Genomic DNA, 22,752 nt, shown 5'->3' on the forward strand with positions numbered 1-22,752 from the left:
GATATAATACCTAAAAAATAAGAATATCTTTAACCAAAGGGTTTCTTCATTCATCTTCATATGTTTCACCTTCCCCTCCCCCCGCGTCCTTATTCAAACTATGATTTAACTGTGCCCATATACTACCATAATCGAATTGTAAATCTATTGTCGAACTGGCCGAAATTTTTTCTCTAATTTTCTATTAACCATGATTCGCAACCCCTCAGGCATCAGCGGTTCAACGGGAAATAATCTGTTTGAGATGAAACCGAACCTCGAGCCCTTCGGAATATCCATGAACGTGGTACATCTTACGGCTTGCAAGTATTAAGGAGAAGCGAGAGCAGTTCGTCACGTACACTGATTAAGAGTATTACCAAACTGGGACTTTCCAACGTAAAATTGAAAAGTTCCTCTCAAATTACCGATTAAATATTCCACGTCTATCAGGATTTCCGCTCAGAATATCGAATGATCCTCTCTTTCCCTGTGATGCTCTCAGCTTTCTGTTTATCTGAAGTATGCCGATGCCAAGAATTAGAATTTTGTCAGTGATCGATATAAATTCATCTGTTACAATTTTCTATTTTAAGAATATGAATCAATAATATCATTTCTACTAATTATTTCACTTGTATTGTATCATTCGAATCGTATAATGTGCTGTACGTTCTTCTGCCTAAGGAAAAATTGAAAGAAACATGATTAATAAAAAGCCAGATGCAATTGTAGTAATTGTAAGGAAAAAAGAGAAGTCTTGTGATTATGAAATTGGTAAGTGATAATTCATAATGAAATAAGAAATTATCATTTAAGTAGTATCTTTCTGAATGAAATAACGCACATGGTCAAAGATCTACGAATAGATTGGATTTGTGCACGGTAAATAGAATTGTGAACAGTGTAGCTGATACGAGAAACCTGGCGAACCGTATTCCCGACAGTCATTCTTTGGGTAAACTTCAAACGCCTCTGTTTTCACGGATGATGGTGACGTCGTTGGATCGGAACAAAACCGGTGGAAAGAGTTAAAGCACAAAGGGCGAAATAAAGAAAAGGGAAGAGCTTGCATTTCGAGGGGCGCAGTAACGAACAGTTTGTATCTTTTGTAGCTCGGCAAACAAAAATTTCCTGTTTCCCCCGTCGGAGAAAATTTTTCATTGCACTGCACCGTGCCGCGTTGCATCGCCGCTCCAGCTCTCTCTAATTAAGCCATCTACGCGCGAATCCGTTAATTAACCTTTATCCGAAGGCAGAGTAGCCTCGGCCTCTCCCCGCGTCGCGCCAGGATGCAAAGCAACAACTGCGGCTCACAAATATTTAAATATGCCAACAGGTATATATTTACCAGTGAACCGGCGATAAAACAACAAAGGAAATGCAAACACAAACATCAAAGTTCCATTTCCCTCTCTTTACACAATATCTATCCAAGGTTTACGGTGCGGTGCATTGGTCAATTTTCAAGCAGAATTTAAGCCAAGTATGTGAACTTCTTTATCTTCTTGGTCGAAACGTGTAAATTAAAAAAACAACAGCAGGAAGCACAAGGGAAATGCGTCGTGTTTCGAATCGAAGCAGTCGGAAATTTTTCTCACAAAATTTATTGTCCACCGTTCCGCGTATACTCTAGCCTCGGAGCGATAATGAATTTGTTTCGATCAACGTTGCGCTCGTTTGCTCGTAATTTACCACCAGCGATGCTGATCGAATATTCATGAAGCATTGTGTTCGAAAACGAATACGGGGATCCACCAGAATTTATTGAAAACTCCAGGAGAGACTTGACGCAATTTATGCACAGGTCATGTAGTTTTCGAATGTATATACAGGCTAGTCGCCCTTATTCGGTGTTACTACTGCGCGATCGTCTACAAACTCTAAACTGGTTGCTTACCGATAATAATGTCGAGTCTGTGGCTATACTGAATTCTTCTTCGTGACAAAATCATGAAAAGAGTCAATTGCAAAATTTCATTTAGGAGTCTTTTCATTCGTCAAGCATTGGCGGGTTAAAAGACTGACAATGAAAGAATATATAAGACCTGACAGTGACAAATCGCGATTTCGAAAATGCCAATCACGCATTTAATGTTCGCATTTGCGCCCGTACGGAACGCGGCGGAATGAAGTTTCAGGGGTTCGAAACAGAAACAAAAGCTCGGCGATCGAAACAGCTGCGGAGGCGGCTTTCCCCGCGGAGGAACACGTTGCGCAACCACACGAATATGGGTGGTCCAGTTCGGTACACACACAATCAGCCGCCGACGTGTGGTACCGTGTCCTATAAAATGCCGACGAATATACAGGAAAAAGAGTAACGGAAAGGAATAGCGTGGAGGCAAAGAGGGAGAAAACGTAGATGAAATTGTGAATGGGTCAGCGAGTGTTCGTTCGCGCGTATTGCGAAATCATTGTTACGTGAAATGAACAGCTGCGCGAGCTACCTTCCCGATCCGAAACCGCCCCCTTTACTCTGACCCATCTTCCTACAAATTTTTCGACTTTGACACCTAAAGCACTTAACTATTCAGAAATGAATATCATATTACAATGCGACGTAATTAGACTAATACTTTTAATCCAACATTCTTTATTTTATTATTCATTCATATCACCTTCAAGCTGTCTTGTCGATGAATAATCTTTCCCGTTGGTCATTTGTTTATTTGATAAGAAAATCCATTTTATTTCATAAATTAAGATCGATTATCCATTAATCAGGCTGTCTAATCTTTCATTAAACTGTAGAGACTGTAATCAGGAAAGATCCCCGGGACATTCGTTAATCCGACGACAAAAGAAACAGTTAAATCACGAAATCGAGTTACATAGAGTTCTCGCGAGACGTCAAGCACAACGCACAACGGTTGAAAGCGCGACTGGGTGGTGGGGAGGACGCGCGTGTCCCAGGGTTTAGCCACCGACGCTTCCTCTTTGCGAGAGTTGTGTAATCGCATTTCCAAGTCTGAATACGAGCTTGTTATTTTTGGCCCTCGGGAAATAGGTCGGGGCTGAAATTATTAATTAATACAATTTGGATCTGTACTCCAACATTAATTAACCGTCATTTGTGACGCTCTTCGGTAGGCGAGCCACAGTTTCATTGGTTTAAATCAACGGGAAGAGCCTGAGGGGAGACGGCGAACTGGTACAGGGTGGGAGTAATTGCGTATTAACGTAGTAAATTGTTTTCCGCGTCCAGTGGTTCGAATCGAAAGCTTTGTCTGGAATGAAAACCGGGAGAGAACCAAGCCGAGAGCTGGATGAAAAGCGAATAAACCGGACTTTTCCCGAAACTTTTTCGCCGGGCCTTCGAACTCGACACGAAATCCCGTTCATCGACCCTAAAGCGTAAAAAAGTTCTCGACAAAGTTCGAGCTGAAAAATACATTGTCGCTAGTGAATCCTGTTCGCACATAACGTTACTTGATAATGCATGAAATATTATTCATATCAAAAATTCCATTAGCGTCCTACTGTTCTATAAATCGACAGGTTCATACACTGAACAAAACTATGAAACAAAATCAGGTCATTCGTATTCTTAATGTATTTTTGTTGCCCAATTTATACCGACGAAATAAAGAGCATTATAAAGTTACGATCGAAATTCTAGCGACACACATATGTCGATTAATTAATGGAAAAAGGTTTAAAAGGAAGGAAAAATGGTAGAGGATTTTCCCAGACCGAGTAGTGACGCACGCATCGATTATCCAGGGAGGCCGAAATCAGCCGGTGCAGTTCCGGCCGGTCTCTATGTTACTATCTACCCGCTGGGAAAACGGCCGAAGGATTAACGGCGCGCAGGTGTAATTGAATTTTTCGTGAGCTGCGGCCAACTAATTATTTCTGACAAGGAATAACGAAACCGGTTCCTACTTTGATTCATTATTTTGCAGAACCGGCTTGCGTAGAGCGGTCGCGCGTACGTACGCGTACGCGTACAATTGTTTCCAGTACCATTGTCGGGGTTCCTCCTCGTATTGGTTTCTTTACCGATACGGGAGAACGGGAGAGAAAATGATCTTCGAATCGAACACGGGAAATGAATCGATTAAATCGTAGAGCTTCTTTCTCTTCTTTCAGACGATACGAATCGAATCCACTTTTAATTACTCGCTCATTAACGAAGGATTGAATCTGGAAACTTGCTACAGCTCGAAGTATTACTCTCTCGCTCTGGCTCTTACGAAATCCGGTGTTTATTTTCCCGCAGTCTTCCGCGGCGCGCTATGATTAAAACTGTGATAGCAATTCGCAGTCGTCCGCGACTTCCATTAAACCGTGTTCTACTATTTGTCGAACTACCCGATTTCAGCCACGGAAAAGTGTTTCCTTTTTTTCACGTTAGCGGAAAATTCATTTCTCCACCTTCTCTACCGCGAATGAGAGAATGTAATTAAAATCGTAGAAATAATTGAACAGATTAATTATATTTACATTATGGGTAATAAAAAACTTATTGAAGCTTAAATGTTATCTTCGCGGCCAATTTTCTACTATTAATATTAGTCAACGTACGTTGTTTTTTTAATAGCAAACCTTTCTGTACTGCTATAAAGTTATCAGGTAAAAGATAATATAATTCCTGAAAGAGATATAAATCTGAGGAAATTGATCTAATATGTAAAAGAGAAACGTGAAATAAAACAAATATCATGGAGAAATAACGAAATGTTACAGATGCTCCTGAAACGAGATTGATCGGCGTGCCGACTGGCCAACTGGAAGAGGGACGAGGTCAACTAGAGATTCGATGCGTGGCCGACGCGAATCCCCCGGCTTCAATCCTCTGGAGGAGAGAGAAGAGTCCTGGTGTTACAGAAGTGGCGAGCATAGGCGAGACGTTGCTCTTCGCGCCAATCTATAGAAACCACGCCGCAGTCTATATCTGCGAAGCAGCGAACACCGAGGGTGAAAGCAGCCCCGTGTCCGTTCAAGTGTCTGTCAACTGTGAGTGTAGCTCTTCCTCTCTCTCTCTCTCTCTCTCTCTCTCTCTCATTCTTTCTCCATGTTTCTATTTTTCCTTTTTGCACTGGCCTCGTTTCCACCCTTTGGCCAATCGCCCTGAAAATATCCGCGATTAACCCCTTTATGCCCCAGACAGCCCTAAGCGGCCCGACATACTCGATTGATTCCCTCTATAGGACTATGCACACGGCAGAAATAACTGGCGATATTTTTAACAACTTTGTGAATAAAAATAGCGTCAAACTTCCCATTACACTTCGAACTTACAATTACATATGACTGACCCGAGTTATCATGTACACTTCTGGTACAAAATAGACACTTCGTCATTGCATATTTTTCCACATTAGCAGAATATTATTACATTATTGTAGAATCGTGGAATATTGTTAAAAAGTGAATTATCTTAATCGAGAAAGTTGGATATTAACAGGTATTGAATTGATAAAACTTGGTGCAATAGTTATTGAAACGTTGAACTCATGTCAGCAATATTAATTCCAACATCTGTTCGATGAAATACGATCGATAGAGGAGAATCGTCTGGTTCTGATGCAGATCCGCCTACGATCAGCTCAGTCGGGCCGGATCGGCTGACCACAGCCTTACTGTTTTCCGGAGCCTCGTTTGAGTGCACCGCGGATGCTATGCCACCGGCTGAATACAGGTGACCTAATGACAGAACTGCTTACTAATCTTCTGTACTAAGAATTCTATTCTTATTAAATACCTACGCTAAAGGCTTTTGTTCCGAACTTTAATTCCTATAAATTCAACGTATCTGGAACGTGTAGGAATTATCTTATAATTTCCATTTAATTCAACCTCCTGTTTCATTTATCTGTAAATATGTGCTTAGCGGCTTGTGGTAATTCCTATTTGCTTTCGTACTTGTTGCTTTACTTGTGTTGTGAACGTTATTCATAACCAACCATTAAAAAAATAGTTGTATATACCCGTAGACCAACGAATTTTATCGCAGCTTACTCTGATTTAAACAGGACTGTTTACATTAAACAATTCGTCGCATAATTTCTTTTTATATTGGATATCGTTCACGATATGGATATCGTGAATTGGATATCGTGAACGATATCCAATATAAAAAGAAATTATGCGACGAACTGTTTCATTGACAAACCTTTCTACAATTCTGAATAGATGTATTTGAGTAATTCCTGTTGGCTCGAGCAGTACAGTAGCTAAAGAATCACGAGAATGAACCCGTTCTTTTTATCTTGAATCAGGTGGGCCCAGATCTTTTCCGATGGCCGGATGCCATTGGAATGCGGTACCGGGCAGCGATTGATCCTGACGAACGTGACGTACGAGCAACAGGGCCAATACATATGTCTCGCCTCGAACAAGATCAATGGGAACGTCCGGGAAGTTAAAAGCGACCCTGTGTCTCTGCAAGTGGTCGGCGCGCCGAGGGTAAGACGCAAAAAAGAGAATCGACCAACCATTTTTCTCCGGTAGAACTGAATTAACCCTTCGACTGCGTGATTGACTCTCCCATTAATATAACAGAGGACATAATTAAGGTCAGAGGACAAAATTACTAAATATTATTAACGCTAATTTTATTATAAGACATCATAATATTTTTTAAAATACAATATCTTTCATGGTAACATAAATTTCACAACATAGAAATATTGCGCTTTTTGATTAATTTTCTAAAGGAGAAAGTACACGGAGTACTATTCGTATCGGAATTTCTTGTAATTTATTCTTGATCCATTTCGAGCTCAAAGGTTTTTGTGATCAAATTATCAAGAGAGGCTGATTGTTTTTTCTTAAAGTGCATTGCACCCTGGCGAGCCAGTGAAAGAATTAATCGGATCGAATTGAACGTTGGAATCGCGGTTCGAATTGACTGGAAAAATTCCCGTTCACCGCGCAAATCGAACGGAACGCGACTGTCGGTCGAATTAAAATTTAATCGGTTCACGGCGAAACGTCGAAAAGGGTGGAAACGGCGAAGCTAACCGGTTTTTACGCGTCCTGATTGCGTATTATCGGTCCCCGTGCTTTTATTGCGAAATCAATGTAATCAGGAAATGGACAATTGCTACCTGGTGAATAATTAACGAAATTATGTTTGTCCGCGCGTGCGTGCTCGTCGTACTGTCCAAGCACGGCTCGTATTTAAATATGAAACGAGGAATTCATATTTATCGTTCGCTGCTAGGCTCGGGTGCATCAGCAAGAGTTGAAAAAGTGTGCGCGAGAGTGCACGTGGATATACATACACCGTACGCGGCATCGAATGAAACGTCATTTTCACGACGCGCACTCGTCGGTTGATTGCAGCTACACTGTTTTTCATTCGCCTCTACATTTTGCGATCCATGATCCGAGCACCACTTGTGGTGCCTGGAATTCTACGTAATTGACGCGAAATATTTAGTTGTTTCACGCGCAAACGTTAGTACGGAAATATTCGGGGAAAATATTTTTTTACAGAGAAGCGAAAAAAGCGAAATTATCGATTATTGCACAGCCTGCGCCCTGTTAATTAACAGGTAACAGCGCGGACGTATATTCCAGCCAAGGTAGCTAAATTTTTTTTTACATTTATCCGTATATGTCATAAACGTCTTAATATCATTAATAACAAGATATGAAGATACTTATTTGTAAAAATTTTCGTAAGTATACCTATTGGATAAAACTCAAATAAATGTATGCGCACAGAACTGGTTCGATTAATCTAATATTTTTTATTGATTAAGAAAGAATTCCATTGCAATTAAAAAGTTGTTAAACGAACAGTGTTAAAATTGGAAGTGTTCCAAACGACCTCACGTCGGATAAAGATAAATCGTTTGAATGAAGGAATTGTCGAACGTATGTGCCGCAGGTGGTGAAGCCGGGAATCGCGGAGAAGTTCGTGGTGGCTACTACCGAGGGTAGTCCAGCGAAATTGGAGGTCAAACTGTGTTCTGACCCGAAGCCAGGACTGGTGGCTTGGGAATGGGGCAGCACCAGACTCCACGCCGGTTAGACTGCTACTCTCCTTCTATCGCCAAAAGATTCGAGTCTTTGGTTTGCCCTTTCAGTTATTTTTTTACGTACATCTCTTCTCGCTAATTGGCACTCCTTATTACTGAAAAGTGGTACACCTCGCGATTAATTAATTCGAGCATCCCTTTCGGCCACGGAACTCTACCCCTTTAATTATCTTTACTCGCGCCCCTTTTCTCGCGTCATTCTCGAGTTGAGACTAGACGCTTTCGCGGCGAGACCCTTCGATTCCTGATTCCATAGGTCGTGAAGGATCGACGAACGCGCATTAAATCGATGATACCTTTTTCTTTAAACTTTAATTCATTATGTTCCCATGACTTACGCTTATGTCATTCGTTTTTACTCCGTAAAAATTTAGTGATGTTACGTTTTTAAGCTCGGTTAGTAATTTTGTATTGTCTAATTTACAACAATTTCATATGCACTGTATATTTTGTTTTCTTATCCTTTTTATTCCTCAATTATTTCAAGCCGTAGTCATTTCTCAACACTGTTGAATTAGACAAACAAAATTTGATCAATGTTCATAGGCGAAGTTTTGGAATCACGATATCGAGCATTGGATCTGGAACCGTTACCCGTGGAGGATTGTTACGCAGCTATTTTGGAATTAACCACCACGGTCAAGGCGGACCAGAGATTGTACCACGTGATCGTGGAGAACAATCACGGCAGCGATCGACGATCCCTGATGCTGAGAGTCGACGAACCAGGACAGGTAATTATGACGTCTACCGTAAAATGAAATCGTCATTCTTTTGAATCGCGTGATCCTCTTTCTCGACTCGCTGGCCTAATTAAATTTAACCCATACAGAGAGACCCGCTTGTATTTAATTAAAAAGACCGAAAACATAAACGTTTGTGTCCCGCGTTCCAGAGACAACGACGTTTCCTGGTTAAAACAGCTGCTTTTTTCTCCTCTCGGCCACGTATTTGTTACAGATTCCGCTCGTTATCGGCGCTGTCGCTGGGTTTACGGTGCTCTCGGTGCTGGTAATGGGATTCGTTTGTTTCCTACGCTCGGATAGATGCTGCGTAGCCAGAAATACGGTGCCCGCGCTCCAGCAAGTGCATTGGTAAGCACGCGATATTGCGTCTCCAAACCCCCTACCATGGTGATTTGCGCGAATAAACGTCGAAGCAATTTACATCGAAAACTCGGAGAGAGAGAGAACTCTTTCCAGGAGACCACGTACACGCGCTAATGAATTATCCAATGGATCCCTCCGTCTCTTTCTCTCTATCTCCACCTGTGCTACCTTAATTGCCGATATCGCGACCCGACACTAATTTATTTTTCTCTCTGTACAAAATAGAGAGCTTTTATACAGAGACAGCAGAAAGCCAATTAATAACAATGCAGAATATTTTAATGAAACCGTTTGATACATAATGGAGAATTGCCAACATCATTCTTTTCCAAATTGTTATTTTTGTTATATTTTATCTCGTAATTTCTTGAAGTGTCTATAATACATTATACAAAAAATAGTTTGCTGTTTCACTAACACATATTTTATGTGCATATCAAATCCTTATTATAATTACTATTTTCCAATAATAAAAGATATAAGTGAGATCCATTTTAAGGGCCCGATACGCTTCCGGCAAGTCTCCTCTATTTGTATACGTGTGCACTTATGGATATCGATCAATTCGCTTCGAATCGGAAAAACAGGAAATTCGGGATAGTCGAGCAGACAGTACCGATTTGTTTCAGCACGAAAGCCTCGAATACAATGATAGAGGATCCCCGTTTAGCTGTGGACACGATGGAACGTACCAGCCAACAGTATCCGTCTGAAAAACGTCCGAACCACGTACTGAAACCCGTCCCGTCGCAACAGTATCAACAAGAGTGTTATCAACACGATCCGCCTCACCAGCAACAACACTATCAGAGGCACCATCATCATCATCATCACCATGGACAACACCACGGACCACAGTATACGCTTCAGGTCAGATAAGTTGATAGACAGAGAGACGAGAGACGCAAAAAAGAACTATTCTCGTCAAAGTAGAGCGATGATGTCGTCGCTGGGCGACGCATCCCGCCGGAAACGTTGTTGTTTCGTTCCTTGATGATGAGCATTCGAATCTCCGCTCGAAGATTCGAGATTATTATTCATTAAAGTAAAGATTTGAATCGCCTCGATTCTTGTTCGAAGATCAAGATCTTGAAAGTCTGTTGATAAAACTTCAAAGTCTTAATTGGTTCTGATAAGAATCACAGTAAAGTACGTCTAATCCGAGAATCATGAATAGTAAAGCTATACTTTTGATGGCCGATCGATAATTATTATTGGAGTAAGTTTAAAACTCTCAAAATCCTTGAATAGCATTCGAAAAGATCTGAAACTTAGGATGCACATTCGAAGCGATTCGAAGCGACTGAACCCATCGCTATTCAATTCCCTTTTCCTTCGGCCACGGGTTGCTATTCGCATAGCTGCGCGAATGCACGATTTAATACCTGCGTACGTATTATGCACACGCAATGTCAAACTTTTCCTTAACACTGTTCGTCCTTTTCTCACTCGTTCCAAGTATGTACAGCATCGTAATATGATCGTCCTCAGGTAGTATTTTAATTTTTCACTATGGCGCAGCTAGTCCGGTTTTTCCCTTTTAGTCTTCCAACGCGTGATTTTCCCGAGGAAATTTCAGAATTTAAAAAAAATTCACCGTCGTTCCCGGAATAGAAAAGAGAATAACGAAAAAGAATTCCCTTTTGGATTCCTGTCCGAAGCCTACGTTGTAGGCAGCTCTCGGTGCGTTGCCGTTGCAAAGGTGCGCGCTAAAGGTGAAATTTTTTTCAGCCGTTAAAACGGCATTCGAGAGCAACCTGGTGCAAAAAATAAAGAGAAAACACTCCCACCGTAGAAAGATTCAATCTACCACGGCGTTTCCCAATTGCATTAATTTTCTGCATGAATGTACAACCACAACACCGTTCGATACGAGTTAACAAAGTATCATCTCTCTTTATATCAAGAGCTTATAAACGATAACTTCGAACCAGAGTTCGAAGATCCTTTAGTGTTTTATTGTCGGTTGTACTATGGAAGAGTTTTCATGTTCGAGAGTTTATAGCATTCGTTACGCCTTTCAGGTATACATATACGTACGGTTCATCGAAAGCTCGTAAGAATTAGTGTTGACCGAGATTTCATCTGTGATATATTTTCTCGCGCTTTTGAACATTTTTCAGTCAGCGTCATCATCGATTTTCATACTTTTTCTTTCCCTTACGTGTCACCCCTAGTCCTTCGCGTTAACAATTACCGAGAAGTGATCCCGTGAACGAAAGTATCGCATGGTATACATTTATACGTACATACATACATATGTATATCGAATACGCGTTTCAGAAAATGAACCATAAGTGCATATGATCGAGTTGAATAATTCCGGATAGTCTTGAGCCGGTAAGAGCAATCCACGATGATTTTATTCTGACTGTTTTCACAACGCGCGACGCGGTGATCGGTCGTCGTGGATCTCACGGATTCCAGGCGGGTTCTCTACCGTTGAAAATTCCGTTCGACCGAGAAACCCGCCGGGTTCGATCAGCGTTCGTTCACGCTCGGTAACAATGAAAGACGAACGGTTCTCAAAGGGTCATGTATATACATAGTACTTACACGCTACAGTGCACGAGACACATGGTGTAATACTGTAATGCTTTGAAATAACGGCTAACTTATTATGTACATGGTTATTACCTAATCCTATTACCGCACGGAGACATGTATTATACTTACATGCATACACGCACGGGTTGAAAGTATGTTGCATTTTTTTTAATAGTCTTTAACCCTTTGCGATCGGGAGCGTTAGCTGGGTTTGTAACGGGACTCATATTAATAAATTGCACTTCTCTGTTCTTAATAAAACAGACTGAATGTTTCATTGACTTGATTATTTATTGGTATCGAATAAAAATCACAAGTATACGAATACGCATTGCAATGTGTAATTTTTATAAACAGTCGGTATTAATATTGAAGCAAGATTTGTTTTTTCTTAACGAATCGACGAGATATAAATTGTTTGTTTTGAACGCAAGGGGTTAATATTGATGCAATAACGCTCGATTGACAATATACTGGTACAAATGATAACCAGCACAACCGGTGACCTATCTCCGATCGAGATAATCATTTTGACTGATTTATGCGTATGGTAGGGTGCATTACGCATGTATTTGGTTGCATCTAGTCACCCCCTGGTGTCCCTTTCCCAATTACTGCAACCTACCTTCTAATGTAATTTCATTTAGGTGCGTGTAGGTAAGTAGCAGATATGTATAGCTACTTCTGATACATATAGCGCGATTATTACCGTGTCCTCAGATCCATTTAACTTATTTTCTCCTAGATATCACATAATTTACATATTTCTAAATTACTATTGTTTGCCATTCTATAATAATTCATTCTGATAGATTATCAGCATCAGTTTATACATATTTCTTAATTAGATTCTAATTCATTTGACTTTTAAACACTTAATCAAACTACTCAAAATCATTATACTGAAGTTAAAACTAGAAGTCTGGTAAAAAACTATTGCACGAGAGAAATTCCAATTTCATTAATTTAATCGGATATATTATTTTATCGAATAAAAAGTAAATCAAGTTTTACCCTCGACAATTCTATTAAATATAATCGTGTGTTGTAACAGAAGCGGCTGTATCCCGAGAAAAGCGAACTGCGTTTAATCCATCCAGCTTGCATCCTTGACACCAGCTTACGCTTTGTTTCCTCCATTTCAAACAGGACCGTTTCCAGCACGATCACGCGCGTTTCTCCGTAAAGCGTGTCGTTTACTAAAGACTGATTTTTATTAAAAAATATACATATAATACTCGTCCCGTAAGTATACCATCGGCTGAATCAGAGCTAACTGAATACATGTAACGAGGTTTTCGAAGACGCTTCGAAAAGAGTTTATACATATAATAAATACTATATACATATTATATATATAATATATAAATGTATACACGGTTGTGAAAATAGTTACTAATTATATAAATCTCGTTGCCAAAAGATTTATTACCGTTGCTGTAATAATAACCGGACGACCTGTAATTGCTGTCATAATTAGCGACCACGAATAATCGTATGTTCGATTACTGATCTACGCGTATCGAATTACCGAACCGCATCGGCGGCGATTACCGAGAATCACCGTTCCAGGCGATACCGATACCACGCTTACCGTTAACGCTAATTATTAATCGAACTTAACGATTGTTCAAGATGGTTTCACGTTTCCATAAACGTTAAGTTTCATCTTGTACGAGTACACGATTCTCACGGAAATCGATAGCACTAGGAAGCTAGATACGTCCGTTCATTTAATCCTTGACTTAAACCGATTCCCACCCAGGAGAGACGTGTAACGTGCGCTCATTACGGAATCATAAACGAGTTTAATCGATCTCTCGGACGTGCATACACGGTTCGACAAAATAGTAACAAGATGGATTTATAAAATGTGAAATTGACAGTCATATTTAAAAAACGTTTCGATCCAGGATTGCCAGTTTCTCAAAAAGAAATTGATCTCGTTAGTTTCCTACCAAACCATGAACATAATTTCTGCCCTTCCTTCTTCGTTTCAATCGCGACTCATTATTGTCACCGTTCGCAGAGTCACTGTAGTGATTAATTAGCTTCGCGTCTCGAGACTGTCCTCGACGCCGCGCGCCGTCGCGTCACGCCGGTGAGCTTTATCCACGCCTGTAATCGAGCAAATCAACGTGAGACGTTGACATTGCGTACGAAGTCCAGTACATATGGCGGAGTGGCCGAAGCGTACTTCGAGCACTCTCTTTCGTGTACTTATATCATGTTGTCATTAAAAAGCGATCATACTTGATGCATATGCTTGTCCGTTTATCAGATCCCCGTAACAATAATCCTTGTACGACGATTTACATATCGTGAAAACCAACTTTCGCGAGCATGCCGCGCTGGCATGAATTATTAATAGAAATCTTTTACGTTTAAAAGCTTGTAAAATTCAAGCATCGTTTGTTCATAGCATCTATCCTCTTTTTGCCAAACTTCCTAAACGAACTCAGATTCATTTTATTAATTAAAAAGAAGAAGAAGAAAATACACCGAATACATATGTAAATTTGATGCGAAACGCTTCATACAATTTCGAGACCCGAGAGTCAGTTAAATATTTATTTAAGTTATTTAACGAAGGCTTTGTTTGTGTTGGACGTTGATGATATTAATATAGAGGAAAATATGTGTTTTACGTTCACGAATACTTGATACTTGTTAGATAAAATGGAAATTACGGCGAAGCTAGACGCGATCGAAAAACAAATTCCAATAAAATCATAGTGTTATTTTTATCTGTCCGCGGCTCCCGTTCACACACATATTTCTACACAGGCGTAATTCCCTCTTCCGTGATTGCGATCGCGCGATTGTCACGATATTCTCTGTTCATCAGCGACGTATTTGCGTAATAAAACGCATAATTTCGGCGGCATTGTCGCGTCAATATCCATGCATCGTAATGAATGGTATCGATAGGCAGACCGATAACATGGCAAACAATGAACCCGGTCTGAGCGTATTACGTATAAAACGGCCCTGTTTCTTTTTCATGTACGAAAACATTTGCACAAAACTGCACACCTGTCTATCATAGTTTACCATTGTCCCAACTGCCACCGTAATTAACCCGTAGCATACGTATATGTAAATACATACGTCGTATTCGTAGAGTTTTTGATTAGACCAGCGCTTTCATTCGGTAAAATATAAAACGCGCGCATATCTTGAAACGCCGCGATTCTCTTAAGATCCTTAAGATGAAAATTGTGCAGGGGGAGCAGCTGTTTCTCAAACCAGATCGTTTAGCGACACTGAAGCCCCACAAGATCGAGAAGCCGCCGCAGTACACAACCTTCAAGCCGAGCAACTGAAGATTACTTGCTATTTCTCTATTTTCTATTGATGTACATTGATCGCACACTAAACTAAAGTCCCACCAAAAATGTGGAGAGCCAAGAGGAGAACGAAGGGAGAGATGACCGAAGAGGAGGAGCCTTCGGACAGAATGAGACTGAAAAGTGGCACGCAATCAAAATGAGCCGAGTTCAATGCGTAATAACTCGGTCTCCATTCTTCGTTCGACGCGCCATAACGTGATTCTTCGCGCATTCGATGAATTATCAGTTAATAATTCTTTCGTTCTTATGATACAATTATTTTGTTTTTTCATCGTGTGCGACAGATGTTCTTCCTTGTACAGATTATCGCTCGAACGAACTTTGAATCACGAGTTATTTAGTCGGTGGAAGAGCGATGGGATTATGAGATATCGTCGCTCTTTTCATGTTAATCGATAGATTTCATAGTGAAAAAGTCGTTTGTCTCGCAAATATAATACTGCCAGTATGTTCCATTAAAGACGATGTACGATATCAGAACCAATCAAAAAGAGAATTATATTGAAGCGCATTTATAACGCTTACAATAATGTTGTTAATAAAACGGTGATTTTGCAGCAGTTACTGGTTTTATTAATATTATACGCGAATACAACAAATCTAACACTGCGCACTTACACCGATGCGCCTTGTCAAATTTTTCGAAACAGTCATTTTCGTAACCATACGAGTTACTCGAAAACGTTTCTTTTTTTCTACGCAACTGTCGCCAATATTATTAAAAGACTTTCAATAAAGGAATTGTGCAAAGATCATTCGTCTTCATTAATTATCAACACCAATTACCAATACCCGATAAACTTTTTGAGAAAATTATATTTAGAGAGAAGTGAGGTTCATAAAGTAGTTTGACGCGCTTTTTTATTTACAGCTTATAATTTCCAATATTCTGATACATAGTTTTGGCACTTTTCTATAAGAGTCTTGAAAACTGACTATTTTTATTTATAGAGTCTTGAAAACTGACTATTATTACAAATTTCTACAACTTTTCTACTATTTTTACTTCCGCTTACTCTTTACTCAAAGATCTTTACACTTAATATCCTCAAAGTTGTTACTATTTCAACTTTAACATCTTCTTAAAATACGTATTAAGAATTACATAAAACTCTGTTATTGTTACCTCTATATTTTTCTTAACTTAAAATTTTGCCATTCATTATAATAAGAATTCAAATAAATCAATCACTTTTAAAATACATATACATTTTCAAATACATAGACATAGAGCAGCGACATGTAGAGTGTAAACTTCTAGTGATAAGTTTTGACACCGAGGAGACCTCCTCGGTGGTTTTCAAGGGTTTTCAGTTGGCTTTAGCGTTCGCTTACAGAGGGCTTAGAGTCATAGAATGACGCGACAGTTTCCCTTCCTTCATACTTTCTTCAACTAGTATTCCGTGTTATAAATTAATACAAACCTCGTGTTTGCGTGGTTTGCGTCGAGTGAAAGAGGTTGTGGGTGTAGAAAAAGAGGTTAGCCTGCGTTTTGAGCACTGATAAGAGATTTTGAACGTGACAGGTTTTAAGGATTTACTCAAAATTTTATACGCTAATGTAAATTAACATTGCTGTAATCATGGCGGTACGTGTACAGTTCGAAAATAACAATGAAATTGGCGTCTTCTCCAAGTTGACGAACTCTTATTGTCTCGTAGCAATCGGCGGTTCCGAGAATTTTTACAGGTAACCATAAATATGAATAAATGCTTATCTTATCGTAGATCACATTACTTATGTGTAAAATATTTCACGCGGTTGTGCAACAGTTTTCACGAGCGATTTTTTAGTTCATAACCTACAACTGTATTAACATAAAATCATTCCGAATATAATAAATATGAATGTATATATGTGAAATCGAATATCATTGAAAATTACAGTGTGTTCGAAGCGGAATTAGCTGAGACCATACCGGTAGTACACGCTTCCATTGCGGGATGCCGTATTATTGGTCGGTTGTGCGTTGGTAAGTGTAATAAAAGAAGATAATTTTCAAAAATTTTAATTGACCACATTTAAGTACAATATTTAACCAGAAAAAAATTTGGACAGGAAACAAAAATGGATTATTAGTCCCTAATACAACGACAGATACAGAATTGCAGCATATACGAAATTCACTACCAGACAAAGTTAAAGTACAGAGAGTAGAAGACAGATTATCTGCTTTGGGTAATGTCATTGCATGTAATGATTATGTGGCTCTAGTGCATCCCGATCTTGATAAGGTAAGTGTTCCACTAAGAAATAAAATTACTTCTACTTCTTATTTGTTAGAATTCTTGAAATATCTGTGAACATTTTATAGGAGACAGAAGAGATTTTAGCTGATACGTTGAATGTAGAAGTATTTAGACAAACTGTGGCAAGCAATGTTTTAGTAGGATCGTATTCTGTATTATCAAATCAAGGTGGTTTGGTACATCCCAAGACGTCCATACAGGATCAGGATGAATTGTCATCTTTGTTACAAGTGCCACTTGCTGTAAGATCATCTTATTAAAAAACTAAATGTTTAAAATGCATGAAATTTTAATATTATTTTCTATTTGATTAAAATATTTAGGCAGGTACAGTAAATAGAGGCAGTGATGTCATAGCTGCAGGAATGGTGGTAAATGACTGGGCATCCTTTTGTGGTATGGATACAACTTCAACGGAACTGTCTGTTATTGAAAGTGTTTTTAAACTTAACGAAGCTGCTCCAGCTGCTATTACATCGACTATGCGTGCATCACTCATAGAAAGGTGAATAGTATATATTTTACATTAAACCACAGTATAATATGTATTGCAATATTTTTGGTTTGTTTCAGTATGTCTTAAATAACGGTGAACTCTCTGGAAGAGCACAAAATATACTGACTGACAGCTCATAACGTTGTGCAAGTGTATATAAATGTAATTGTGTCCATACAACTGCACAATGCTGTGCTTTCAACCATACAACTATCAACAATACAACTGCAGCAAGCACATTCTCTGTATGAGTTTATGAATACAATTATGACAGAAATCTGTAACTAAAATTTGTATGAAAAGTATAAATTCTATCTGGATTTTTTCCAAAGCATTTCTAAAATTATAGCAAAAGTACCTATGTATACATATATAATGTATACATACATACAATACATATCTCCCTCACAATCAAACCGCTTAGTAGATAACGAATCTCTAAATTATGTGTATGTGTAACAGACTAATATTAATATACTTACCTTCGCTATATTTAATGAAGTGACTTTGGTATAGTGTATAAAATAATTTCTCCCCGTGAAGTTACTCCAATTTTTTCCAAACTTTTGTTTTAATGTATGAATTTATAAATATAACTGCATATAAAAACGAAAATATTCTATTGAAATATATTTTAATCGATAATATTCTCTTAGAATACAAACATGTTTCGTGTTAAAAATGTAAATTATTTCGATTCCGATTTCAACTTACATAGTAAATGAACTATTGTAAACATTGTGCGGACCAGTCAGTTTAAATTCATTACAAATAAAAAATGGGGCAGCCTGGATTTCTTTTTATTAATTTTGATTAACAAGACTAGAGTATTGGTAATTGTTCAGCATGTAACAATTCGGAAGCAGCTGCAGAATTTGCACACATAACTAATGTAATGCCTGCTTGATAAGATGCGGGAATACGAATATGAGTTGCACCAGTAGTTAAATTATTAAGTTGGCGTCTTTTGGTCATTGCTTCGCGTACCATATTTACAACTTGACCTAATATCACATAAAACAAAAAGGAAATAGTATTAGTTATTCACGCATTAATATAATTAAATTAAATATACCTAGAACATTGAGCTTTCGCCACATTTGATCCATAGCAGCGAGCGGTGTTAAATCTGTATTGGGATTCCAATGAGCTAACACATCAGCTCTTCGCACTAATAAAACGCTAGGACTTACAAGTTGATGCCACACATGCTAACAACAAGATTATTTAATTAGTTTATTTATTAACCATTTTATATTAGTATATAACGAACCTGCTCTGGTAGGCATTCTAATGGATTCGTTAAATAAATTCCAGCTTGTGCCACACCAAATATCATTTGGTGATGCCACGCATCTGGAATATCGCATCCCTCTCCGCAATGTTGCAAATTTAACGTCGCTATGGGTGCAGCACCTAAAACACGCTAAGATATCTACTTTGTTGATTTTTATACTTAAATTATTACCTACCTTTCGATATCCAATAATGTAGCCAATGTGACAAAGAAACTTTTCTCTCTGGGTAAAATGCGAAGAACTTTGTTATAGCTAATCCGTTCGTACCTAAAGCTATACCACGAGCTATATCGTTGTGTGTCGATCCAGCCACTGAGCGGCTATATAAATATCGTGGTAACGGTGTACCCGGTTCTCTTTGTCTAGTATTCACACCTTTTATTAATGTTTCCAATGAAAATGATACATTTAAAGCCAACTACAAAAATGATTATTCAAATAATACACAAATATACAACAATTTCACGCTATACATACCAAAGCATTTATAGCAGCAGTAGCACCACAGGCAGAGGTTCCTATTTGAGTAACTTGTTTCACTGTAGATTCCTGTTCGCTCCATAACATCACTTTTTCAACTGGTAAAAGGCCATCCAATCGTTCATTAGATAATTCATTTTCCTATATAAATATTTACAGAAATTATTATATGTACTCATGAATATATATAACATGTATCAAATAATAATAAGGTATATATTGACTAGATTCGAATCGCCACTCTGATTGAACGCAGCTTGCTTATTGAGCATTAACTTCTTGGCCATCATTCGATGATAAAGAGTTGAACTAAGATTCACTCTTCTCGAGTTTGAACTCGAGCTTTCTGAAACGGGTACTGACGATGATTCAGCCCATAATTCTGCATCCGAATCTCTATTATCGCCGGGTGAAATGAGATCTCCACTCGTATTGTGATATCCATATGATTCTCGTAAAGGACATTTCGTACTCCGATACGTTTTACTACTTTCCCATTTTCCTGTACATTCACAATTCAATGCTGTACTTTAAACAAGCAGTGTATATATGTTTGTATTGAAATAAAGAAAAAGTAAATACCAATTGCGTTACTACTGGTTGGCATCCATGGCGAAGGGTAACTAGATTTTATACTTGGTTCTGGTGTGGGTAGACTATTGCTAGAACATGGCTGGGGCTCTGTATTATTCACATTTTGTACACTTTGCTTTGGGTTCTGGGATGTAGTCGCAATTCCTTGTTTAGCCACAACTTTACCGCTACTTAAATCGTTTAATACTGGATCCGAATCTACGTTATCTAACGCTATATTCTGTATATCTTCATTTATAGAGGCCAAGTCGCTATCTCCTGTGTCCTGTATTTAAAAAAGAAACGAGTTACATTTAACTACAGTTTACATTTTATCATATTTGTTCAGAACTTGTACAATACCTGTTCACAGGACGGTCCTGGATCAAAGTCCATCTCTAAGAAATCCATCTCTGGACTTGATCTACCACTATGGCATTGCTCCTGCTCTTCACGTTCTTCCACTTGTCCTTGATTCATTTCTTCCCTTTGAGCCAAATATACAGTTTCATCATTTCCCTTGTAAGTATAAATACAATAATCTTCTCCATCTGACATGTCACCTTCATTTCCAGAACTTGAATCTCTCCTTTCTATTCGTTCTCTTTGTGTATTCTGATAAAGACACACGTACACATAAATATTTCCCTCAAAGTATATTGGTATTTAATTCTGAATAAAACATGGGTCAATTATAGAACTTACTCTTTGTAATCCACTTGGTCCTGCTACCTCTCTGCTCCCGTTAATGTTAGGTCTTAAAAAACAACATGTTCCTTGACTTGTTGAACCTATACTACCACCTATATTATTCAACATGCTATTAGATCCATAGGACCTTGATGTCCAGGCACTGTCAATTTCTGGACTGGAGTCTGAACTGCACGATACTTTCGATGGACATTTTTCAATTCCAGAAGCATAATCCACGTTATTTTTCATGTCAATATCGTCACTTGGCTTAGTTACGGATAAATTTGACTGCATTATTGATGTTGTTGCATTATGTATATGTAAACCTGAATTTGTTGTAATGCCAGAATTGTAAGGACCCGATACATTAATGTGATTCACATGGGCGCTTCCTTGACTGGAGGATAAGTTTAACTGCATTTGAGACTTAGGCAAGTTCAAACCACTACTATTCATTACAGTCTTATGCTTCAATTGACTTGTAACCCCAGCATTCACGCCTTGAGGCTTGATGTTATTGGTGTTTAAAAACATGGAAGATACACTTGCACTCATCACATCTTCATCAGTGTCTTGGTCCATAGAATTGATGAAATTGCATGCAGTTGCTTGTGTAGATCTTGTGCCATTAGCAAATGTAACAGGAGCCTTTGAGGATAAATGATTCTTGGCACTATTGTCTCCCAATTTATTGTTCAATTTTAGTTGATCTCCGTTCAGTTTAGTTTCATGTTGTATACTCTTAGACAATTTGGTTGATTGTTCATTCGATGAATTACCATTTTTCTTTAGGCTTCCTTCTACTCTTGTTATACTACTGTTCTGATTGCTACTTGTACCTTCCTCAGAATTCATGTTATTTTCAAGGTTCCAAAAATAATTATCTAATGAAAATGAATGAGAATAATATTTTTATATGTTGATTATACACTGTAGACACGATACATAGACGTATCATCAATTAAATTGTAACTATTAATAACGATAATATCAGGGCGATGTATTAAATAAACATTTTACTTGCGAAATCGAGTATCAACAAAAATGTGCTCGTGAATAATATTTACCTATAAACTATTCTCCGATAGTTCCACAATTATATGATGATTAGAAGTTAATCTCGAAACAAGTTCAGATTACAAACGGTTAAACGTAAGTATCAGTCTTCGGTGAACGAAATTGGCCTCGAATAAAAATCTTGTTGGCTTATGGGAATGCTGTTATTGCTCTTATATATCAAGCGAAAAGAATAAAAGGTCTCGCTAACATTTTCTGTGGTATTAGTTCCGGAAGTCAGCTGATTATTAGAAACAAGTCGTGTAACACGCGTTCATTATTTTTGGATGTGCTTTTACAGAGAAAAGCTGTTAAACCATCCAATTTCAACAACTAATACTAGTCCTATCGGTTGTATTGAATATAAACAGATAAACTCGAAAGAGAGTATTCTTTACCCTTTCCTCGCGTGAACGAAATAACCAAAATGTTAGAGTATCTACAGAATATTATCGCACGCGTTGCAAATGTTACGTACGATGTTGAAAGGAAATAATATCTAGAATGCCTTCTTTTAAATTAAAAAACGTCGGAACGTATAGATAATGCACAAACGATTTGATCTTTATGGTGGAAGAAAAGTATCAACCAATCGTGGTACTCACACGTGCGTTTAAATAGTAACGAAATCTTTCTATATAGCAGTAGAAGATAGATTCTAAAATCTGACGATCATGATTGTATAGTATCTAAATGCAGTGTAATGTTACGAGGAACAATTCGTACTAGTACGTTATATTTTTCATAGTTCAGATTTTATCATTGAAATGCGTTATTTAGGAATTTGAAGAACGTCATGAAAATATGTGAATATAAAAAATCCAAGATCGTTATAGATTCCTTAGTTCCTAGAATCATGTTGCTTTGTTTTGATCGAGAACAAATTTAATTGTCGTTTGTATGTAAAATTTCCTTAAATTAA

The 22,752-nt window shown here is 38.3% G+C and overlaps 3 protein-coding genes across 6 annotated transcripts in view; 2 read left to right on the top strand and 1 right to left on the bottom strand.

Annotated features, from left to right (window-relative positions):
- LOC108630367 (kin of IRRE-like protein 2) overlaps positions 1–15,740 on the top strand; it is a 128,926-nt gene extending 113,186 nt beyond the window's left edge. The window contains exons 6-13 of the mRNA XM_018033642.2: positions 4,672–4,941; positions 5,518–5,626; positions 6,207–6,393; positions 7,826–7,964; positions 8,523–8,710; positions 8,937–9,070; positions 9,715–9,955; positions 14,860–15,740. Of these exons, the coding sequence (XP_017889131.1) occupies positions 4,672–4,941; positions 5,518–5,626; positions 6,207–6,393; positions 7,826–7,964; positions 8,523–8,710; positions 8,937–9,070; positions 9,715–9,955; positions 14,860–14,958 (1,367 nt within the window). The 3' untranslated portion in view covers positions 14,959–15,740. The remainder of the gene's footprint in view (positions 1–4,671; positions 4,942–5,517; positions 5,627–6,206; positions 6,394–7,825; positions 7,965–8,522; positions 8,711–8,936; positions 9,071–9,714; positions 9,956–14,859) is intronic.
- A 639-nt stretch (positions 15,741–16,379) lies between these two features.
- On the top strand, positions 16,380–18,227 carry eIF6 (eukaryotic translation initiation factor 6). Its single transcript, XM_018033574.2, has 6 exons — positions 16,380–16,674; positions 16,872–16,957; positions 17,044–17,219; positions 17,300–17,476; positions 17,558–17,739; positions 17,808–18,227. The coding sequence occupies exons 1-6, from the start codon at positions 16,568–16,570 to the stop codon at positions 17,815–17,817; spliced, it is 738 nt and encodes a 245-aa protein (XP_017889063.1). The 5' UTR covers positions 16,380–16,567; the 3' UTR covers positions 17,818–18,227.
- A 120-nt stretch (positions 18,228–18,347) lies between these two features.
- LOC108630335 (uncharacterized) lies at positions 18,348–22,565 on the bottom strand. 4 transcript variants are annotated; one of them, XM_018033570.2, is made up of 10 exons: positions 22,436–22,565; positions 20,787–21,658; positions 20,445–20,696; positions 20,091–20,367; positions 19,733–20,010; positions 19,506–19,649; positions 19,203–19,446; positions 19,004–19,146; positions 18,806–18,941; positions 18,553–18,734 (listed from the first exon to the last, which is right to left on the bottom strand). In XM_018033570.2, exons 2-10 carry the CDS (start codon positions 21,627–21,629, stop codon positions 18,553–18,555), a joined length of 2,499 nt encoding a protein of 832 aa, XP_017889059.1. In that variant the 5' UTR covers positions 21,630–21,658; positions 22,436–22,565. The 4 variants fall into 4 exon arrangements, with proteins under 4 accessions (XP_017889058.1, XP_017889059.1, XP_017889057.1 ...); XM_018033568.1 differs by lacking the exon at positions 22,436–22,565 and adding an exon at positions 21,842–22,429; XM_018033569.2 differs by lacking the exon at positions 22,436–22,565 and having other exon boundaries at positions 18,348–18,734; positions 20,787–21,629.
- Between the last annotated feature and the right edge of the window lie 187 nt (positions 22,566–22,752).

Source organism: Ceratina calcarata, unplaced genomic scaffold, assembly GCF_001652005.2.
Source record: "Ceratina calcarata isolate Rehan_Ccalc_2016 unplaced genomic scaffold, ASM165200v1 scaffold72.2, whole genome shotgun sequence".
Classification (NCBI taxonomy): Eukaryota; Metazoa; Arthropoda; class Insecta; order Hymenoptera; family Apidae; genus Ceratina; species Ceratina calcarata.